At 39.2% G+C, this 23282-nt stretch overlaps 1 protein-coding gene across 1 annotated transcript in view; it reads left to right on the top strand.

Annotated features, from left to right (window-relative positions):
• Nucleotides 1-23282, top strand: part of CNTN4 (contactin 4) — a 252313-nt gene that overhangs the window by 38733 nt on the left and 190298 nt on the right. Inside the window, exons 4-5 of the mRNA XM_006157939.3 lie at nt 7331-7467; nt 9336-9465. Coding sequence (XP_006158001.1) covers nt 7331-7467; nt 9336-9465 — 267 coding nt within the window. The remainder of the gene's footprint in view (nt 1-7330; nt 7468-9335; nt 9466-23282) is intronic.

The following is a 23282-nucleotide window of genomic DNA, read 5'->3' as shown; positions in this document are numbered from 1 at the left end:
CATATCAAAAACAACGTATTGAAAAAGAAAAAAGAGCAATATATTGAAATGCAACTCAAGTTTCTCACTATATATTGCTGCAAAAGGCAAATATAGCTGTTAACCATTTTTATCCATTAAGTAATATAGTTTAAATGTACTTGTAGCAAGTTTTACACAAGAGGATTCCTTTATCTGAAAGTCCCTCTACTTACCTAACACAGGAGTTCTCAAGCTTCCAATTTCAGGACTCTTCTTCACCCTTAAAAATTATTGAATGCCTCAAACAGCTTTTGTTTCTTTCATCTATATCTACCAAAGTGTACCATATTATATATTAAAACTGAGTTGAATTTAGTACTTAATTTATTTTAAAATGACAAAAATACATCAGTGCATGTTAATATAATTAATATATTTTTAAGAAAATGGACTATATCTTCCCAAGCAAATTATATTAGGTTGTCAGAAAAGTCATGAGTATATTTTTATGTAAAAATTTGTCATGACATTTCCAGTAACCCTATATATAATACATACACACACACACATGCACACAAACACATATGCATATTTGCACAAATACATTATATATATGTACACTATATATGTTTATATATATTATTTTATATAGATATACAAATATATATTTATATACATTATATGTGTGTGTGTGTGTATTTAATCAGACTTAGTCTTGTCATTTATTCTTTTTTTGAGAGTGACATTAAGAAATTGGCAATGAGAAAAGTGGCATTGTTTATATTTTGCTACATCTCTTTGATATCTGTCTTAATATGCATGAGCTGGATTTTCACATGTACTTCTGTATTTGGTCTGTCATAACATGTTGAAGTAGATAGAGCAAATCTGATCTCACACAGATATGTGGTTGGAAAGGGAGAAAATCTTGGACTCCCTGAAGGAGTCAAAAAGAATATTCCTACTGCCACTGGTGGGAGGGTTAGACCCCCTATTTAGAGAATGGACATTGGAGCCAACCAGGCCCATGTCCAGTCTTAACTGAGTCACTTTCTGAATCTGGACCTTAATGTCTCAGGGCTTCCTCTATAAAATGGAAATAAGTCTACTTAACTTGAAGATGTTTATAAAATTTAGGAATGACAAAGTGATATGAATAAAATACTCCATAAATAAGTAGTGTCTATGATTGTTAGTGTTTGAGACTGAAGGTAGATAGGAGAAGGAGAAAGGGATGGATTAAGCCCAGTGAGAGTAGATTCAAAAAAACATGAGGTGGAGACTGAGTTGAGGATAAGAAAATAAATCCATGAGAGTCATAGTTTGATTTATCTGAGTAGAATTGACCCCAGTCAATCATTATTAAGGCCCTTCTTAAACTGAATATATTGTTAATTTCCATTTTAAAAAAAATCCAAGACTCATTTCTAAAGTTCTTAATTGAGCTACAGTACTTCTAGAAAGAAAAGAGAAAATATGTACTCTTTTTTAAAAAAAACAATTACTTTTTAAATTTTATTATTATTTTATTGCTAGCAGCCATGTGTGCTCACCAGAGACACATACACACAGAGGGCAAGTGAGAAAGCAAGCTGCCAAGTCTAAGACTCGAACTGTGGTTGGCCACATGGGAGTCCAGTGCCTCAACCACCACACCACTCATTAGCCTCCAAAAATGTGTTCTCTTAAACCATCCTATGGCCTGGTGGTTAAGGCAGCTGGATCCCACACGGCCAACCTTGTGTTTCGTAGCCCAGAACTGGTGACTTAAAAAACACACCAGGTGTGTGTGTATGTGAGTATGGTGAAAATTAGTAGAAAAACCAGGAGAACCATGAGTCTAGTTGGTTCAACAGACGATCTAAAGTCTAAAGACTTCATGTATTAAAGTCAAAAGAAACTTCAGACATCATGAAATCCAACTTTCCTTTAAGGCAAATGAGAAACTGTAGGCTTTTGATCTCCATGCTCAAAATCCAAAGCTCTTCTTACAGCAGTACAAGATATTGCATCAATATAGTATTTTTCTTTTCTTTAATTATTATTTTAAGTTTATTTACTTATTTTTCTCCATGAGTAAGAGAGGAGAGAGAGAGAAAAAGAGAGATAGCACCCTCAACAGGGTCTTGACGCTATAACCAAGCCCAGCTTTTGTAGCCCTGGATCATGGCCATGCAGTGCCAGAAGTTCTCAGGGAGGTCTGTGGCCACAAACCTAGAACCTTCCCATGTGAGTCAGCCTTGCAGAGACTCATGATTTACTGCTGTGTCCACCATCTGGCTCCAGCATGGTATTTTTTCAATGTACATGTATGTTTAATCATCAAGTTCCTTTTTTTAAGCATGAAATTTTACAAGAGATGTTTAATATTTAATACAAAATGAAGGTATCCTTGTTGAAGGTGGTACTTTCCAAGAACCCTGGGGGCTTCATGACGCTGTGTTTGAAAACCCCTGTGAAGATGATGAGTGGTAGTGTGTGGGGAGTGGAAATGAGCCAGCAGTCTGGAGTGGGGAGTGAACAAGAATCAAAGGAGAACCCTACCCTAAAATGTGATGTGACTATTTCTTCCTTTCAGTGACTCCTAGAAACCTGAAGTCAGGGGGTTAAGAAAAGACTGTCATAATAAACTTCAATAACACTGGAAGAGGACTTACTCTAGTGCCCATAGTGAGAACATTGGATTTAAAGTAAACTGAGATTATCTTGATGGTTCTATCAACAGCATAAGAATCCCAGGCTAGAGATAAAGATTTGAGAAACATCTATATATAGTTGGTAAACTGAAGCCAAGTAATTACATTCAGGCTCATAAAACCCATTACTGATAACTTTCTTATTCAGTATTAACCAAATTTCTTCATCCCTGGAGATGATTCATCTTCTCAAAGATTGTGTAAGCAACAGGAAATAATTGTGTATCTCTACAGGTCATCTCTGTAATAGTATTAAAAGGTTTTTGACCATCATATTTTTTCTCTAAGATTTTTAAGTTACTGAAGTCTAAGACCCTTTTTTGTTCTTGTTAAAAATGTCTGTTCTTGAAAAATTGATATACTAGGTACCTCTCAGAATTGTTTGACCCACTGAGTTCAAATTTATTTGCCTGTAGTGTAAGTTATTATTAGATAAGATGCCTACACAATTACAGTTGTTGGAACACTCAAGCATTGATTTAGGTCCTTTATGGCAGCTATTAAACAAAAGATTGAAATGAAGATATTAGTTATCTGTATGAGTGAATAACAGTGTCACAGGGTCAAATCCCAGCACAACCACTTACCCTTATATTTGTATTTGTAGCTTGAGAACAAAACAGGGTATCTTCAAGAAGGGATTCTTATGTTTCAAATCTTGAAAGAACATGAAAGGTCAAAACAAGTGCTTCTGTTTTAATGTATGAATGTGTTTAGTTCTGTTTAACATATATGCTCTAACTATATTAACCAAAAAAATGCATTTAAAAATGCTTTCTAGGGGCCAGCAGGTGTCATGGTGGTTGAGGTGCTGGACTCCCACATTGCCAACTGTGGTTCAAGTCCTGGATCTAGTAACTTGAAACTCATACCAGGCGTGAGTGTGTGTTTGTGTGTATGTGCATGCTTGCCCAAAATCTCAAGAGGAGAATGAAGAAGGGATTGTAGCTTGACCTTCCTCCTCAGAAGGGGAAGGCTGATTTCTCATTTTTTTCTCTCACTGTCTCTCTGGCAAGCATATGCACCCTGTGACCAAAACCAAAAAATAAAATAATAAAAGATGCCTTCTGGAGGCCAGCAGGTGGCATGGTGGTTGAGGCACTGGACACCCACATATCCAGACATGGTGACTTGAAAATCAAGCCAGGTACACGTGCGTGTGAGTGAAGGATCCCAGGAGGAGAGTAGATGAGAGGGCATTGCAGTGTGGTCATCCCCCCCCCAGGGGGGGTGATTTTTCACTTTCTCTCTCACTGTCTGTTTCTCAGTGTCTCTCTCCAGCTAGCACATGTGCCCTATACAAAAAACCTTAAGAAAAAAAAAAAGAGAGAGAGAGAAAGTCTTCTAAGTAATAGCACTGAACCAATCTGTTCAGACCTTCTGCTCAAAGGGATAAGGGGCACATTATATTTTCGATAATGTATTAAACTGGAATGTTTATTATCCAAAGACTTTGAAGTAGGTCCCCCTCCCCTAAATATGAAGACATATGAACCATTTCCATAAAATATAGGACTTTGTTCGAGCAGAAAAAACTCACTCACGTCAATAGAGTTCATCTAAGCTAACTGAATGGGAATAAAAACCTTCAGTTTACGGACTTTTGCCTTGTAGATCTGTAATTGGCATGTTAAGATAAAGACCATCTCGTTCTTTGCTGTTTGTTTAATATTATATTCCATTTCTGATTCTCATGGGCCTATGTCTAGATACTTACTTCAAGATGTATATGTTTATATCATTTCAAATTTGGCTTATATGAACTAATGTTACTTTAAAAACAAAGAACATACCCAATGCTCACAAACACTGAATTAGTTTTGCATTTCACCTTGGCCAGTTCCAATAACCACCACTGCACATTCTTATGGAGCACCTTGACCTCTGTAATCCCATCGGGAGAGACAGAATGAGACCTCAGAAGTGTTTAATTAGTAAGAACTTTGCAAGGTCTTTTCAAAATTCTCTCAAGGCCCTCCCTTCCCTGCCCCACCTCCTTTCTGAGATTGCAAGGTTTTGCTTCCAGCTTTCTATATTTTTGAAAGAAAGCAATGAATAAGCCCAAGTGTTACAGGAAATCTGTGACATTGAAATCTCTGTCTCTACATTTGGTTTTGATGTTTCCTTTTTGAACTTCAACTTGACATTGCTTCATAAGTTACATTTGCCCTTCCATTTTTTTTTTCCTCACTCTCTTTCAAAAGTTTGTCTTAGTTGTTAATATTCCACATGGATTTCTGTGGCTTTTCTTGTTTGCTTTGTTTTCATGGACTCTGTAGGAGGTAAATATTCACCAGGTTGAAAGTGAAATCAGGCACAAATCGGCCATTAGCCCTATCAGGGTTATATATTGAATTCTCCAAGCAGGGAACTGGGAAGGTATCTACCTTTTGAGCTTCCTTTGCATTAGCAACAGAAAGATGTAGAATGATGGCAGACTTGGAACTCTTTCAAGGAGGTGGGTTATAACCCTTCGTTCAAGTTAACGCTTATTGATGCTGTAACTTTTTTTGAAGTTGACCTTTTTGGCCTTCCCTCATATGCAGCAATGCATCAGCTCAATAGAGAATTTGTAAAGTTGTGTTTTTCCCTTTGAAAAACATAAAATTGCTTAGAGATGGAAGAAGAAAAGAAGCATCATTTATTCAGGAACCTAGAGACCTCTGCTGGCTAAATGATTTGTTGGATGTTTTTCTAGTTTTGTTTATGATATACAGCTTGGCCTCAATACTAGTAATTTCCTTTTGAATTAAGTTATGGATTATTTGAAATCTCATTGAAGATACTGAGGTCAAATCAGCTAAAAGACATGTTAAGAATAGTCAGTAGCATTTTCTAATTAAAAGCTATTATCAATTTTATGGTTATTAGGTTTACATTAGATTCTATAGGTATTATCCTATGGAACTGCCCTGTGAACAGATAATATCCAAGAGTGATATTTATGGCTATCTTCTGAATGGGCTTAGGCTAAAGGTCTTCTACATCTATTTAGCATTACAGTTAACAGCATGAATTGTGCTTGAGGCAAGATTTGGTATTTATGAAACTTTTTATGGAACACAAAATTAGCATTGTCTTTACATCCATTGAGACAAGGAGAGTAAACATGACCTTTGTTGAAGCATGAAAAATGTGGTATGATTTGGGTGGTGAGTGTGGTTGATGGCAGCGAGCCTTGTGAGAATTAAGTGCTGCTTTAAATTTCTGTGTTAACCATGGGCAGCACTTGATTTCCTAAGAGGTTGGGTAAAAATAAGGAATCACTCAGAGATTTAGAGCTCTAGAGCCATACTCCAATGGTTAACAATTGGTCAACGTGGGACCATCAGTTGGTGTAATGGCTATGTCGCTGAACTCCCATGTAGTTGACTGTGGTTCGAGTCCTGGAACCGGTGGCTTAAATTCACGCTGGGTATGTGTGCATGCATGCCCAAGATCTCCAGAGGAGAATGGAGGAAAAAAGATTGCGGTGTTTCCATCCCCTCGATGATTTCTTGCTTTCTGTCTCTGTGTCTCTCTCTGTCTTTCTGGCAAGCGTACGTGCCCTACAGCAAAAACCTCTCAAAAACAAAAACAAAAAAACAATAGGTCAAAATAGAATCAACCAATAACCAATAATAAATAACAATGATAGCCTTAAAGGAGAAAGGAGTCATTATCTATGCAACATGTAGGAGTGAAACGTATTAATTAGGGATATTCTTTTTTTTTTGGAGAGGTTTTTGCTATAAGGTGCACATGCTCACCAGGAAGACAGAGAGAGACAGAAAGCAAGAAATCACCCCCCACTCCCAGGGGTGGCTATGCCACAATCCCTTCTCCTCCATTCTCTTCTCAGGATCTTGGGCACACACGCACACATGCCCAGCATGAGTTTATGCCACCAGATCCAGGACGCAAACCACGGTCAACTACATAGGAGTCCAGGAACATAGCCATTATGCCAACTGCTAGTCCCTAATTAGGGATATTCTAAACTAGTATAACAAAGGAGACTTCCCAAATAAAGTGGCTTATATAGGGAGTTTATTTCCCTCTCACATTATCTCTAAAAATAGGCAGGTGGCTCTGGTGTTACTTTGTTCCACAAAATCATTCAAGATCCACAATCAGCAGAACAGTATTTCTATCTGATATAACTTCTCTCTCTGAGCCTAAGGCCTTTTCAGTTCTCTCTATTGTCCAGTCAGTGTCAGGGGGCAAGAAAAGTCTAGGGAAAGGATCTTTAAGTCAATAACCTGGTAGTTGCCCTCGATGAAGTTACTCATGTGATTATACCTAGATGCAAAGGAATCTGAGAAATGTGTGTAGCAGAGAATACATGAGTCTAGCCAGAAGTGGTGGGTTGATGGTGGGAATTTTTCCTAGTGAAAGGGAGAAAGGAATAATATATAATTAAGAGAGAGGGACAGTTCATTTTGTCATGTGGATAATGGGCATTTTATTCCTTCTGCCTTTAGTGATTAAAAGATCAACAACATGGACCATAAAAACAGAATGTTCATAGTAGGGTGCAGGCACCCTGTGAACGTCTACCCAGCTCTGTTATTTGCATAACATCTGGAAAAGGAATTTTGTTATAAGCCACTTTTGCCCTTTGATGGCATATGATAAAAATAGATTGAGCATACACTGAATCATGCCTTTTCTTTACTTTTAAACTGCTCCAGCTCAGCCTAATTGGATTCAAAAAATAAATGATATCCACGTGGCCATGGAAGAAAATGTATTTTGGGAATGTAAAGCAAATGGAAGACCCAAGCCTACATACAGGTGGCTAAAAAATGGTGAACCACTGTTAACTCGGGTAAGCAAATTGATAGTAATTGTGTCTTATTATTGGTTGTGATATTTAATGTGGCCTAATTGCTATGGAAACAGGAAAATGGTGAGTTGTTTCCCAAATAATATGCAACTAAATGCCATTAATAGTAGAAAAGTGAGTTAATGCAGTTGGTAAATGGCAAGTATACATAATTTCAAGTCTATACCCTTGTTCTCTTATCTATACTAGATAGTTGGTCTTCACAAATTATTTTCTCATATTGCATTTGAAGTTCCCCAGGATATCAAGGACCATATTGGTTCAATTCATCAATTTATCCCCAGGAATGAATGTCCATAATATGCACTCAATAAATACTAAATAAATGTAGGAATGAAGAGTGCATTAAGCAAATGGAAGAGTGGAGAGTTTTTTGTTTTGTTTGCCTGTGGTTTTACAATGGGAAAGTGATGCACAAGGGCTGGAACATGTGATTTTGCTAAGATACAAGAGCAGGCACACCCTGGGATCCACTCAGCATAAGAGAGGGGGGATTGACATGAGATAGGACTGCTCATTTAAAGGGAAAATCTGACAGAAGCCAGGGCAGTATGGGGAGATCCTTAGGATGAGAACGATTCTATCTGATTTAGTTTTATTTATTGAATTTTTCCTCTGAACATCAAATGCTAACTACAATTTTACAAGTTCTGAGGCACCATGTTGAGAGTCAATTTTTCATGCTCAGGTTTCTTCCACCAATAGACCACCCAGGGAAGAGTGCCTGCTCTGAGTAATGGCCCAGACACAGGTATACAAAGAGGAGGAGAAAGGGGACTGTTTCACCTAGCCTACTCCTTGTCTCATACTCCTCCTCCAGTCACTGGCAGGGCTCCTACTGGTCTGTGATTCTTTCCATTATAAAGCCAAACTCACAGAAATTGCTGGACTACAAGTAACCAGGAAACTGAAATTTTCCTCCCTTTATGTAATATGAGGAAACGTGGATGCCAGATTTAATTAAATCCTGATAAAGTGTACACTCAGCTAAAGCATAACCCTGTGGCAAACAGAAAACTGGTATTTCTTGGTAATATTTTATTTTTAAATGGCAAATTTCCTGGAGAGGAGGAAATCCTTTTCGATACTTATGAAAATTGATCCTTAAGTTGTGCATCTTCAGGGTGACAAATGAGAAAGGTCTCTTGTGGCAGGCACTAACTTTGCTTCCTTCAGATTGGCTGCCAACAGATGGCCCTAAGCTTAAATCAGGCCACTGGCAGCAATAAAGTAAGGAAACATGAAATAATTGATACTTACATGTTTTGGTAAACCTCAACCAATATAATATTTGCCTATGCAGCACCCAAGAAGATTATTGGGTCGTCAGGAAGGACGTGATGCATTTTTGCATAGGAAAAACAAACAAACAAAAAAATCACACCTTTCCGGAAACCTAATGCAATCCTATGTAACCTTCAAAGTACTGCTTGCTTGGATTTTGAGTGTTTTAAATACTCTAACCAGTGAATTTGGTCATATTCCCACCCTACCTGCACTCTCCCACTCCTAGTTAGCACAAAACCTTTGAGAAAAAAAAGCATTTTAAATTTCAAGTTCATCTGTTTAAAGGAGATATTAATCTGAATGGCTTCACTGTTAAATCAATGAGAACTCACGAGAATCCTACAATTTAAATTCCATTTACCTACTGATGTACTGGTTGTTCCATTTACCATCTGACCTGCCACAAAGTTAGTTGACAGATAAATAGATCATGTTATGTAAATTGCTTATATGAGGGCTATTTTCTTCCCATTAAGTCTCCTCTATATAATATGTAGCAAAATTGCCTTAAGATCTCAGTTGTTGAAGGTCATTGTTTTTTGTGTTCCTCTTTCCTCTCACAGGACAGAATTCAAATCGAGCAAGGGACACTCAACATCACTGTAGTGAACCTCTCAGATGCAGGCATGTATCAGTGTGTGGCTGAGAATAAACACGGAGTTATCTTTTCTAGCGCAGAGCTCAGTGTTATAGGTGAGTCTTTATACTGGAAACAAAAAAAAAATAGAAACACTTTAAATCACTAAATGAGCATGTCCTTTGCCAAGCATAAATGTTCATTCCAAGAAAAAGAGTAAAGAAATCTTTAGGGCAAAGGTACTGCCCAGTAAACAAGTAATGCAGTCTACCAGCAATAAGAAGAGACCACTTTCTAAATCAGCCTCTTCTGATGCTTACAATGGGTAACACAGTTCCCTTGGCACTCATTTTTATTCCTCTATCGACCACACTTCTAAACTGTGCGAAGTTTCTAAAATGCTTTGGAACCTGCTCCTATCATTCTGATTTGATACAGACTGGGACTTGGAAGGAGAAAGAGCTGACTTGGTTTGGAAAGCCTTATTTGAACAACAGGCAGAGAGAAACTTGCTCTTCCACATGTGAATTTCCCAGATTCTGCATTTATGGTTTCTCCTCCAGTCACATTTTTCACCATGTGCCGCTTTCTCCCTCCTTGTCAGCCTCATTGGCCTTCCTGTTGTCACGTTCACCATCCTTCCTTCTTCCTGAGGCCTCTGGCACATACGTACTGCTCCTGCCTACAATGCTTTTCTTCCCCCTCTTCATCCATTAACTCCTTCCCTTTCTCCATCCCCCAGCTCCATCGTGGTTTGCCTGGTCACCACCTCCTATGTCAGACTTTTATACTGTCTTTCACAGCTCCTTTAACATAGATGCTACGGGACATTTTACATTTGTTTATGGGATTGTTCTGTCCCTTTCTCCCATTGCATTTTAACTTCCTCAGACTATCAAGGACCATATTAGTTCAACTCATCAACGTATCCCCAGGAATCAATGCAATATTGGAGCTCTTAGCTTACACTCAATAAGGACTGAATGTAGGAATGAAAAATGCATTGACTAAATGAAGGAACTGAGAGTTTTTCTTTTGTTTGTTTTAGTTTCACTCTAAGATGTGTGTTATAGAGACAGAGAGACAGAGAGAGGGAGAAAGAGAGAAAGAGAAATCACCCCCTCTCACCCAGGGGAATGGCCACATCACAATCCCTTCTCCTCTCTTCCCCCCTTAGAATTGTGGGCATGCATGCACATGCACCTGGCATGATTTTTCAGTCTGCCAATTCTGGGGCTGAAACCATCTGGCATGCAGCTCCTTTAACCTTCACGCTACCTGCCGACCCCAAGAGATTGTTTTATAAAGCAGATTAATGAGCTAACTAAATAAATCATTGAACACATTAATTGAGTAAGTTGAGAAATCAAAAAAAAATTTTTTTAAATTAAAAGGTCCAGGCCACCATCTTGTATGTATCCCATAGGAAAATCCAAAACTTGTTTCTTATTATAAGAGAAAAGGAGATGATAATAAGACCTAAAAACACCAAAGCAAATGTAAATGATACTGGCACTGTCTCCTCTCTTAGAGCTCTGGGCAGTTCTTGATGAGAGCATCAGGGAGCTGATTCATGTATCTTGATAATTTTCTATTTCAGAGCCTTGACTTTGCCTTCTGCAAGCATTCTTTGTGCCTAGCATGCAGATCTTGGATGTATAAGCACAAGTATATGCTCTCAGGCTGAATTCCATTCCATGCAAGGTAGAATGGGAAGGAAAAGCTTATGTAACTGCTGTCTTCATCACCTTTTTTTTCTTTAGCTTAGACCGATATCCTATCAAATAAGGATCTGGGAGAGTTCATGGGGCTGCAGCCTTTTTCAAAGAGGCCTAAGAACAGTTCTTGAGCCCCTGCGATAACTATCAGCTTGGCTTGGCCTACTACAAGCATGACATTTTTGGAAGCCTAAACACATATAACTCCCACCCTGTAAATGGTAGAACACTAATTCCAACCAGGACACATACGATGGTTCTGCCTTGCCTCATTTTGCTTGAATTATTGTTACTTGAAACAGACTCTTCTGGAGTCCATTTCACCATGGGAGATGGCTTAGGAGTTTCCTTTGAGTGAAGTGTGTTCTCCATTCAACCCTATGTCAGCTAGTTGGAAGAACAACTAAGTCAAGGGGTGTTGCCTAGTGAACTAAATCATCTTGTCCTAAAACTCTCTAGGTCAGTGCTTGCCAGTTTACAAGCCTGGGAATCTGTTTATAATTTTTTAAGTATTTTTTAGATCACTTTGTTAAAATAAGAAAATTGAGGGGGCTGGACAGTGGCACAGAGGTAAAACATGACGCTCTGGGAGGGAGATCCACATGAGATGGTTCCAGGTTCATACCTGGAGACCTCCTTGAGTGTGCTGGGTACGCATGTGCCCGTGACCAGTGCTGGCTCAAGCCAGAGGTAGATCAAGGCCTCAAAACCCTGTTGGAGGGGCTGTCTGTATGTCTCTGTCTTTTTCTGTGTCCTATGTCTCTCCCATGGAAGAAATAAGTAAACTTTAAAAAAAGAAATATAAAATAAGAAAATTTGATAGTAACAAATTATTACAAGTGAGAAAAGCTATTTAATATATATTTAATGTGGAGCATTTACCCACAGCAGAAAATAAAATGTATGATATACCTACTTAAACTACTCTTTGCACATTCCTCCCCATGTTCTCCTTTTAACCGGTGTTCAAGGCCTGTAGGTTGGGAATCACTGTTCCAACTTTTGCAATAAGAGGTTTATTTCAAATCATTTCCAGTTGGAACTACCTAATTCCAAATTTCTTTCTTTAAGGTTTTTTGTCATAGGATGCCTGCACCCGCCAGAGAGAGAAAGAGGGAAAGTGAGACATCACCCTCAAAAGGGGATCGCCATGCCACAATTTCTTTTCAACTTCATTGTCTTCTTGAGACTTTGGGCACCTAAACACATGCACACAGTGTGATCTTCAAACCACCAGATCTGGGACTTGAACCATGGTCAGTTATGGGGGAGTCCAACTCCTTAACTACTATACCACCTGTTGGTCCCTCCAAATGATTTCTTGATCTGAGTACCTTTTAAAAGTCTCCAAGAAAAATGGGGGCCAGTGAGTATCATAGTGATTAGGTGCTGCACAGAGCGACTGGATCCCTCACAGCCAACTCGAGTTCAAGTCATAGACCTGTTAGCCTCATGCCAGGTTCGCACGGGCATGCCCAGGATTCTGATGGGATGGACAGTTGGGTGTAAAAGGGATTGTGACTTGAATAGGCCCAGTTGTAGGATACTTTCTCTCTCTCTTTCTCTCTTCTGCACATAGGCACATGCATACATTCTAGCATTGAAAAAAGAAAATGGCATGAAGGAAAAAAAGGAAGGAGAGAGAGAAAAAGAGAAGAAAAAATAATTAATGATTTGGGCCAGGAAGTGGCAAGGTGGGTTAGAGTGGCTGAATCACACATAGCTGAGTATGCAGTTCGAGTCCTAGACCCAGCTGCTTGAAAATCATGCCAGGCGTGTGTGCATGCATGCCCAAAATCCCAAGAGAAGAAGGGATTGTGGTGTGGCCATCACTCTGGGGAGGGGGGGTAGGGTGAGGGGGATACCTCACTCCTTCCATCTCTTTCTGAGGAACACATGCCCTATAAAAAAATAAAGAGCCCAGCAAGTGTTGTGGTGGTTAAGGACCCTGGACTCCCACATGGCTGACCATGGTTTGAGTCCTGGACCTGGTGGCTTGCTTTCTCCCTTTCTCTCACTCCTTCCCTCTCTGGTCAAATTAAAATTAATTAATTAATTAAAATAAAAAATTTAAATAAAATAATTCTTAAAAAAGATTTAAAAAAATCTTAATTAAGGTCCAATATTAAAGATTCTTGAATGATAAGCTTAGAAGTTTCTTCTTTTACATCCCATTTTCTCTTTCAAAAACTCACATTAGTATATTCCAAGTGAATTGAAGGGCAGTTAAATGTTGAGTGGATAAATCTCTATAGAGTACTTCTTAAGTGAATGAGGGAGAAGATATTTGATTATTTATAAATACACATAAATTAATATTGATTAACTTGGGCAGGCTACAATATGATAGTATTCCACAAGTCTTTTTCTTCCTTATAAAACAGTAATAGTTTGGCTCTTTTGGGTTAGATGACTGACTTTTTATTACCTCTATTAGAATCATGGTGAAGCTGAATTGACCAAAGACACAAAATGGAAACGAGATACTTCTGCATAAGGGAAAAAAATTAGGTGGTTCCATTGATCAAATATGAGAGTCTCCCAATGCTATAGAGGAGATTCCCTTTAATGCTAGGTAATAGCCCTAAAGTCATGAATAAGAGATGATTAGGAAGCATATATTTAAGAGACTTTTCCCTGAGTCTTGCTTTATGTGTTCTGGCTGAGTATTTAATGTATATATAACATATCTATATTTAATGGATTGAAACTGCTAAATTATTAACCTAGGAGGTAGGTGATTTATTCACTGGATGGGCAAGTGGCATAGACAGACTTTTACCTTGAGGCCAATATATTAGTAGGTCTGGTTATGAGTACAGCAAATAGAAATGTCCTTGTTTGGTGACTGACCTATTACAGTTGATAGTTCAGTATTTCCCAAGGCAACTGTTCTCAGATCTTTTATCCTGTATTAACCTACATCATAAATGAGGTTTGCCTGTATGAAGTATTCCAATGAGCATTCCTGGAGTGGGGTACAATTCCCTGGGTGATAACAATTATTCTGTTCCTCTCTTCCACTCATGAAGGTGTACTAGAATTGTATAATAGAATCTTGTAACCATGAGAAAACTCAAATCTCCTACAAATAACTTAAAAAGTAATAACTATCTAAGTTAGGTATGTTATTAGTTAAAAAAAATAACTTTTCTGATGTAATATTTCTAGTCATATTTAGTATCTGTGTCCACTTAGATTATCACATTGGTGCTGAGGACTGCTGATTGAACTGCCAAACTTGAAATTTTCTGTGATGCTTCATATATTGAATAGAATGTTCATGCCATGTATATAATCATGGACTAAATATAGAGGATACCCAAGGTCTCAAAAGCAGAGCCTGAGGCAAGGAGTCAGGTACTTGTAATTTGTCAGAGAAGTGTTCTCCAGGTAAAAAACAGTAAGATAGAGCAGAATTGGGAAGGGAGAGGGACTGAGCAACAAGAGAGCCAGGAGGTGACAAGGTGGCTAGGGTAGCTAAATCACACATCACTGAGTATGTGGTTTGAGTCCTGGACCCAGTTACTTGAAAATCATGCCAGGTATGTGTGCATGCATGCCCCAAATACCAAGAGAAGAAGTCTAATGCAGGTCAAATCCAGAAGGGAGACTTCTGGAACATAAATTATACCTCAGAGTTATTCCCACCTTGGGACCAGAAGGTTGATCTTTCAAAAAAAAAATCTCCATATCAGTCAGTCCACTATCACATTGCTAGCAGAAATATCTGAGACTGTATCATTTATAAAAGTAATGGTTTATTTGACTCATGGTTCTGGTGGCTGGAAAGTCCAAAGGCATCACAAAATGGCAGAAAGCAGAACTTTGAGCAAAATGTGATCTATATCCATGTGGTTTCTTTCTCTAGTTCTGATCTCATTCTCTCTCATAAACCCCACCATACCTCAATTATGGGGGACCCTGTCCTAGTCACCCAATCACTAATCTCTTCCCAAAAGCCCCACCTTTCGATATCATAAATGAATCAAGTTTTTACTCTCTTAAATCTCGTTGCAGTGACTCAACACACAAATGTTAGGAAAACATATTCAACTATATAGCATAGTTCTTGGACTACATCTCATGTGCTGGTGGTGGAGTTGAGGTTTGGAGTGGTCAGAAAATAGAGTCTATGTCAAAATATATTCCCTATAAAGGACAAGTTATTGCACCCGCCAAGATACTTGGTTACTTTGTCTACTTTATCTGGAACATAATGATAATGTAATTAAGTTTACAAGAGGGACCAGCAGGTAGCATAATGGTTATGTTGCTGGACTCTCACGTAGTAGACCATGGTTTGTGTCCTAGACCCGGTGACTTAAAACTCACACAAAGTGCCAGTGAGTGTGTGTGTGTGTGTGTGTGTATGTGTGTATGTGTGTATGTGTGTGTGTTTGTGTGTGCGCGTCCATACCCCAAATCCCCAGAGAATGCAGAAGAGATTGTGGCATGGCCAGCCGCCTGGGGTGGGGGTGGGGTGGGGTTCGCTTTGTGTCTCTCTGGCAAGCAAAAAATCTCTCTTGAGAAAAAGTTTACTAGATTGTCTTTTTTCTTTAAGTTTCTTCCTTCCTTCCTCTCTTGAAAGAGAGAGAGACAAGCATCATCAACAGGGGTCTCACGCTGTGATCCTTCTCTCTAGCCTTCCCAGTCGATTAGGCTTACTCACACATGTCTACCATGTACAAGTTGACCAGAAAGCCAAACCCGGATCTTCCATATGGTTTCCAGCATTGCAGAGCTTTGTGCTAACACTGCACCACCACAGCTGGGCCAGTGTCTTATATTTGGAAATGGGATGACCTCTCCCTAAGAGTAAATGGGTATCTGCCTAGTAGTCTTTTTAGTGTGACCTTACATTGCCAGTGCTATGTAATGGAACATAAGTAGCTTCTTCCCCAAGGAACTTCTGCCTTCTGATTCAGTATCATGAGGCTTCTCCTGGCCCGCAAAGTAGAGGACACGTAACCCTGGCAGGACACTCGAACATCATCAAGTAACTGATGGTCCAATTAAAGTGAGGTGCAGGCTTGAGCAATTATCTGGTTAATTTGGCATTTATCCAGATGATTGGCTCCCAAATTAGAAAAACATTAAGGCTAAACTAAAAGTTATTTCATAGGGACTTTCACAAGTGCTCATCTGCATCCAAGTCTGATTTCTCAATTGCCTCGTTGAGCCAGATTACAAAATAATCAAATGTGCTGTGTGTGATCAGCATCTAACAAGAGGACGAACCCTTTCTTAGCCACATGTAGTCATCTAGGCAGGAGCTTTACTTAAATTGTCATCAAGAAGGAATCTCTGCACTTGAATATCAGATTCAAATCTGATGCCTTCGTAAGTCACTGAGCCTTCATTTACCAGTAGAAGGAGGATGCTATCACTTACCTTATTGTGAAAACTAAAGAGATTACATGTGAAAGACCTTCAGAAACCTAAGAAGGTTTGTAGCAATATAAGAAGTTTATTCCTGTTATTGGGTCAAATGGTGGTATGGTGGTTAAGGCTATTAGATCCCACATAGCACAATTCAAGTCCCACACCAGGTACATGTGCATACATGCCCAAAATCCCACGAGAAGAAAAAGGAGAAGGGATTGTGGCATGGCCATTCATCCCAGGGGGTACTTCCTCACTTCCTTTCTCGCTCTCTCTCTCTCTTTGTGTGTGTGTGTGTGTGAGTGTGTGTGTGTGTGTGTGTGTTGGATGTATAAGCACAAGTATATGCTCTCAGGCTGAATTCCATTCCATGCAAGGTAGAATGGGAAGGAAAAGCTTATGTAACTGCTGTCTTCATCACCTTTTTTTTCTTTAGCTTAGACCGATATCCTATCAAATAAGGATCTGGGAGAGTTCATGGGGCTGCAGCCTTTTTCAAAGAGGCCTAAGAACAGTTCTTGAGCCCCTGCGATAACTATCAGCTTGGCTTGGCCTACTACAAGCATGACATTTTTGGAAGCCTAAACACATATAACTCCCACCCTGTAAATGGTAGAACACTAATTCCAACCAGGACACATACGATGGTTCTGCCTTGCCTCATTTTGCTTGAATTATTGTTACTTGAAACAGACTCTTCTGGAGTCCATTTCACCATGGGAGATGGCTTAGGAGTTTCCTTTGAGTGAAGTGTGTTCTCCATTCAACCCTATGTCAGCTAGTTGGAAGAACAACTAAGTCAAGGGGTGTTGCCTAGTGAACTAAATCATCTTGTCCTAAAACTCTCTAGGTCAGTGCTTGCCAGTTTACAAGCCTGGGAATCTGTTTATAATTTTTTAAGTATTTTTTAGATCACTTTGTTAAAATAAGAAAATTGAGGGGGCTGGACAGTGGCACAGAGGTAAAACATGACGCTCTGGGAGGGAGATCCACATGAGATGGTTCCAGGTTCATACCTGGAGACCTCCTTGAGTGTGCTGGGTACGCATGTGCCCGTGACCAGTGCTGGCTCAAGCCAGAGGTAGATCAAGGCCTCAAAACCCTGTTGGAGGGGCTGTCTGTATGTCTCTGTCTTTTTCTGTGTCCTATGTCTCTCCCATGGAAGAAATAAGTAAACTTTAAAAAAAGAAATATAAAATAAGAAAATTTGATAGTAACAAATTATTACAAGTGAGAAAAGCTATTTAATATATATTTAATGTGGAGCATTTACCCACAGCAGAAAATAAAATGTATGATATACCTACTTAAACTACTCTTTGCACATTCCTCCCCATGTTCTCCTTTTAACCGGTGTTCAAGGCCTGTAGGTTGGGAATCACTGTTCCAACTTTTGCAATAAGAGGTTTATTTCAAATCATTTCCAGTTGGAACTACCTAATTCCAAATTTCTTTCTTTAAGGTTTTTTGTCATAGGATGCCTGCACCCGCCAGAGAGAGAAAGAGGGAAAGTGAGACATCACCCTCAAAAGGGGATCGCCATGCCACAATTTCTTTTCAACTTCATTGTCTTCTTGAGACTTTGGGCACCTAAACACATGCACACAGTGTGATCTTCAAACCACCAGATCTGGGACTTGAACCATGGTCAGTTATGGGGGAGTCCAACTCCTTAACTACTATACCACCTGTTGGTCCCTCCAAATGATTTCTTGATCTGAGTACCTTTTAAAAGTCTCCAAGAAAAATGGGGGCCAGTGAGTATCATAGTGATTAGGTGCTGCACAGAGCGACTGGATCCCTCACAGCCAACTCGAGTTCAAGTCATAGACCTGTTAGCCTCATGCCAGGTTCGCACGGGCATGCCCAGGATTCTGATGGGATGGACAGTTGGGTGTAAAAGGGATTGTGACTTGAATAGGCCCAGTTGTAGGATACTTTCTCTCTCTCTTTCTCTCTTCTGCACATAGGCACATGCATACATTCTAGCATTGAAAAAAGAAAATGGCATGAAGGAAAAAAAGGAAGGAGAGAGAGAAAAAGAGAAGAAAAAATAATTAATGATTTGGGCCAGGAAGTGGCAAGGTGGGTTAGAGTGGCTGAATCACACATAGCTGAGTATGCAGTTCGAGTCCTAGACCCAGCTGCTTGAAAATCATGCCAGGCGTGTGTGCATGCATGCCCAAAATCCCAAGAGAAGAAGGGATTGTGGTGTGGCCATCACTCTGGGGAGGGGGGGTAGGGTGAGGGGGATACCTCACTCCTTCCATCTCTTTCTGAGGAACACATGCCCTATAAAAAAATAAAGAGCCCAGCAAGTGTTGTGGTGGTTAAGGACCCTGGACTCCCACATGGCTGACCATGGTTTGAGTCCTGGACCTGGTGGCTTGCTTTCTCCCTTTCTCTCACTCCTTCCCTCTCTGGTCAAATTAAAATTAATTAATTAATTAAAATAAAAAATTTAAATAAAATAATTCTTAAAAAAGATTTAAAAAAATCTTAATTAAGGTCCAATATTAAAGATTCTTGAATGATAAGCTTAGAAGTTTCTTCTTTTACATCCCATTTTCTCTTTCAAAAACTCACATTAGTATATTCCAAGTGAATTGAAGGGCAGTTAAATGTTGAGTGGATAAATCTCTATAGAGTACTTCTTAAGTGAATGAGGGAGAAGATATTTGATTATTTATAAATACACATAAATTAATATTGATTAACTTGGGCAGGCTACAATATGATAGTATTCCACAAGTCTTTTTCTTCCTTATAAAACAGTAATAGTTTGGCTCTTTTGGGTTAGATGACTGACTTTTTATTACCTCTATTAGAATCATGGTGAAGCTGAATTGACCAAAGACACAAAATGGAAACGAGATACTTCTGCATAAGGGAAAAAAATTAGGTGGTTCCATTGATCAAATATGAGAGTCTCCCAATGCTATAGAGGAGATTCCCTTTAATGCTAGGTAATAGCCCTAAAGTCATGAATAAGAGATGATTAGGAAGCATATATTTAAGAGACTTTTCCCTGAGTCTTGCTTTATGTGTTCTGGCTGAGTATTTAATGTATATATAACATATCTATATTTAATGGATTGAAACTGCTAAATTATTAACCTAGGAGGTAGGTGATTTATTCACTGGATGGGCAAGTGGCATAGACAGACTTTTACCTTGAGGCCAATATATTAGTAGGTCTGGTTATGAGTACAGCAAATAGAAATGTCCTTGTTTGGTGACTGACCTATTACAGTTGATAGTTCAGTATTTCCCAAGGCAACTGTTCTCAGATCTTTTATCCTGTATTAACCTACATCATAAATGAGGTTTGCCTGTATGAAGTATTCCAATGAGCATTCCTGGAGTGGGGTACAATTCCCTGGGTGATAACAATTATTCTGTTCCTCTCTTCCACTCATGAAGGTGTACTAGAATTGTATAATAGAATCTTGTAACCATGAGAAAACTCAAATCTCCTACAAATAACTTAAAAAGTAATAACTATCTAAGTTAGGTATGTTATTAGTTAAAAAAAATAACTTTTCTGATGTAATATTTCTAGTCATATTTAGTATCTGTGTCCACTTAGATTATCACATTGGTGCTGAGGACTGCTGATTGAACTGCCAAACTTGAAATTTTCTGTGATGCTTCATATATTGAATAGAATGTTCATGCCATGTATATAATCATGGACTAAATATAGAGGATACCCAAGGTCTCAAAAGCAGAGCCTGAGGCAAGGAGTCAGGTACTTGTAATTTGTCAGAGAAGTGTTCTCCAGGTAAAAAACAGTAAGATAGAGCAGAATTGGGAAGGGAGAGGGACTGAGCAACAAGAGAGCCAGGAGGTGACAAGGTGGCTAGGGTAGCTAAATCACACATCACTGAGTATGTGGTTTGAGTCCTGGACCCAGTTACTTGAAAATCATGCCAGGTATGTGTGCATGCATGCCCCAAATACCAAGAGAAGAAGTCTAATGCAGGTCAAATCCAGAAGGGAGACTTCTGGAACATAAATTATACCTCAGAGTTATTCCCACCTTGGGACCAGAAGGTTGATCTTTCAAAAAAAAAATCTCCATATCAGTCAGTCCACTATCACATTGCTAGCAGAAATATCTGAGACTGTATCATTTATAAAAGTAATGGTTTATTTGACTCATGGTTCTGGTGGCTGGAAAGTCCAAAGGCATCACAAAATGGCAGAAAGCAGAACTTTGAGCAAAATGTGATCTATATCCATGTGGTTTCTTTCTCTAGTTCTGATCTCATTCTCTCTCATAAACCCCACCATACCTCAATTATGGGGGACCCTGTCCTAGTCACCCAATCACTAATCTCTTCCCAAAAGCCCCACCTTTCGATATCATAAATGAATCAAGTTTTTACTCTCTTAAATCTCGTTGCAGTGACTCAACACACAAATGTTAGGAAAACATATTCAACTATATAGCATAGTTCTTGGACTACATCTCATGTGCTGGTGGTGGAGTTGAGGTTTGGAGTGGTCAGAAAATAGAGTCTATGTCAAAATATATTCCCTATAAAGGACAAGTTATTGCACCCGCCAAGATACTTGGTTACTTTGTCTACTTTATCTGGAACATAATGATAATGTAATTAAGTTTACAAGAGGGACCAGCAGGTAGCATAATGGTTATGTTGCTGGACTCTCACGTAGTAGACCATGGTTTGTGTCCTAGACCCGGTGACTTAAAACTCACACAAAGTGCCAGTGAGTGTGTGTGTGTGTGTGTGTGTATGTGTGTATGTGTGTATGTGTGTGTGTTTGTGTGTGCGCGTGCATACCCCAAATCCCCAGAGAATGCAGAAGAGATTGTGGCATGGCCAGCCGCCTGGGGTGGGGGTGGGGTGGGGTTCGCTTTGTGTCTCTCTGGCAAGCAAAAAATCTCTCTTGAGAAAAAGTTTACTAGATTGTCTTTTTTCTTTAAGTTTCTTCCTTCCTTCCTCTCTTGAAAGAGAGAGAGACAAGCATCATCAACAGGGGTCTCACGCTGTGATCCTTCTCTCTAGCCTTCCCAGTCGATTAGGCTTACTCACACATGTCTACCATGTACAAGTTGACCAGAAAGCCAAACCCGGATCTTCCATATGGTTTCCAGCATTGCAGAGCTTTGTGCTAACACTGCACCACCACAGCTGGGCCAGTGTCTTATATTTGGAAATGGGATGACCTCTCCCTAAGAGTAAATGGGTATCTGCCTAGTAGTCTTTTTAGTGTGACCTTACATTGCCAGTGCTATGTAATGGAACATAAGTAGCTTCTTCCCCAAGGAACTTCTGCCTTCTGATTCAGTATCATGAGGCTTCTCCTGGCCCGCAAAGTAGAGGACACGTAACCCTGGCAGGACACTCGAACATCATCAAGTAACTGATGGTCCAATTAAAGTGAGGTGCAGGCTTGAGCAATTATCTGGTTAATTTGGCATTTATCCAGATGATTGGCTCCCAAATTAGAAAAACATTAAGGCTAAACTAAAAGTTATTTCATAGGGACTTTCACAAGTGCTCATCTGCATCCAAGTCTGATTTCTCAATTGCCTCGTTGAGCCAGATTACAAAATAATCAAATGTGCTGTGTGTGATCAGCATCTAACAAGAGGACGAACCCTTTCTTAGCCACATGTAGTCATCTAGGCAGGAGCTTTACTTAAATTGTCATCAAGAAGGAATCTCTGCACTTGAATATCAGATTCAAATCTGATGCCTTCGTAAGTCACTGAGCCTTCATTTACCAGTAGAAGGAGGATGCTATCACTTACCTTATTGTGAAAACTAAAGAGATTACATGTGAAAGACCTTCAGAAACCTAAGAAGGTTTGTAGCAATATAAGAAGTTTATTCCTGTTATTGGGTCAAATGGTGGTATGGTGGTTAAGGCTATTAGATCCCACATAGCACAATTCAAGTCCCACACCAGGTACATGTGCATACATGCCCAAAATCCCACGAGAAGAAAAAGGAGAAGGGATTGTGGCATGGCCATTCATCCCAGGGGGTACTTCCTCACTTCTATTCTCGCACTTTCTCTCTCTTTGTGTGTGTGTGTGTGTGTGTGTGTGTGTGTGTTTGGTGAGTGCACATGCCCTATAGCAATTTTTAAAAATACTTTTCTGTGGTTAACTGTTGTTAACCCATGATAGTGGTGTAAATAGTAGTGTATATAGCTGCAAAATCACCTTTAAATCACATTTCTTTGGTTCCCAAAATTTGCTGCAGGTTATAATTATCTGGGGAACTTTTTAATATCCTGATGCCATACCATACTCCGTATTAGCTTTTAGGTTATCGGGAAAGTCGTGATGATGCAGTTTTGCACAAATAGAAACATTTTTCTATGCAAAAATACATCATGACTTTCCCAACAACATAATAATTTGATCTCTGGGCCTGGAACCCAAGCATTAAAGCTCCCCAGATGTGACTCTAATAAACTACAATTTAGCAATCACTGCTCTAATTGATTAGATCAAAAGGCCATGAAGTTTTCCTAAAGAATTGATCTTCAAAATTATCAAAATAACCTACAGGATGTGTAAAAACACAGATTACTGAGTCCCATTCCCAGAATTTCTGATATAATATTTCTGGAGTGAGGCCTGAGAATGAGTATTTGAGCAAGTTCCTGATGTTACTGGTCCAAGACCACACTTTGAGAACCACTATCCTAAAATAGGAAATCTATCCTATATAGAGGTTTTTGTTCATCTTTTTGTTTTTAAAAGTTGAACATGATCTACCTATCAAAACTTCTGATTTGGGGGCCAGCAGTAGTGGTTGATGCTCTGGACTTCCATGTAGTCAATA

The sequence above is a fragment of the Tupaia chinensis genome, unplaced genomic scaffold (assembly GCF_000334495.1).
Source record: "Tupaia chinensis unplaced genomic scaffold, TupChi_1.0 Scaffold000565_1, whole genome shotgun sequence".
Classification (NCBI taxonomy): Eukaryota; Metazoa; Chordata; class Mammalia; order Scandentia; family Tupaiidae; genus Tupaia; species Tupaia belangeri.
Note: the sequence above shows the minus strand (reverse complement) of the source record. Positions and strands in the feature narration are given on the sequence as shown.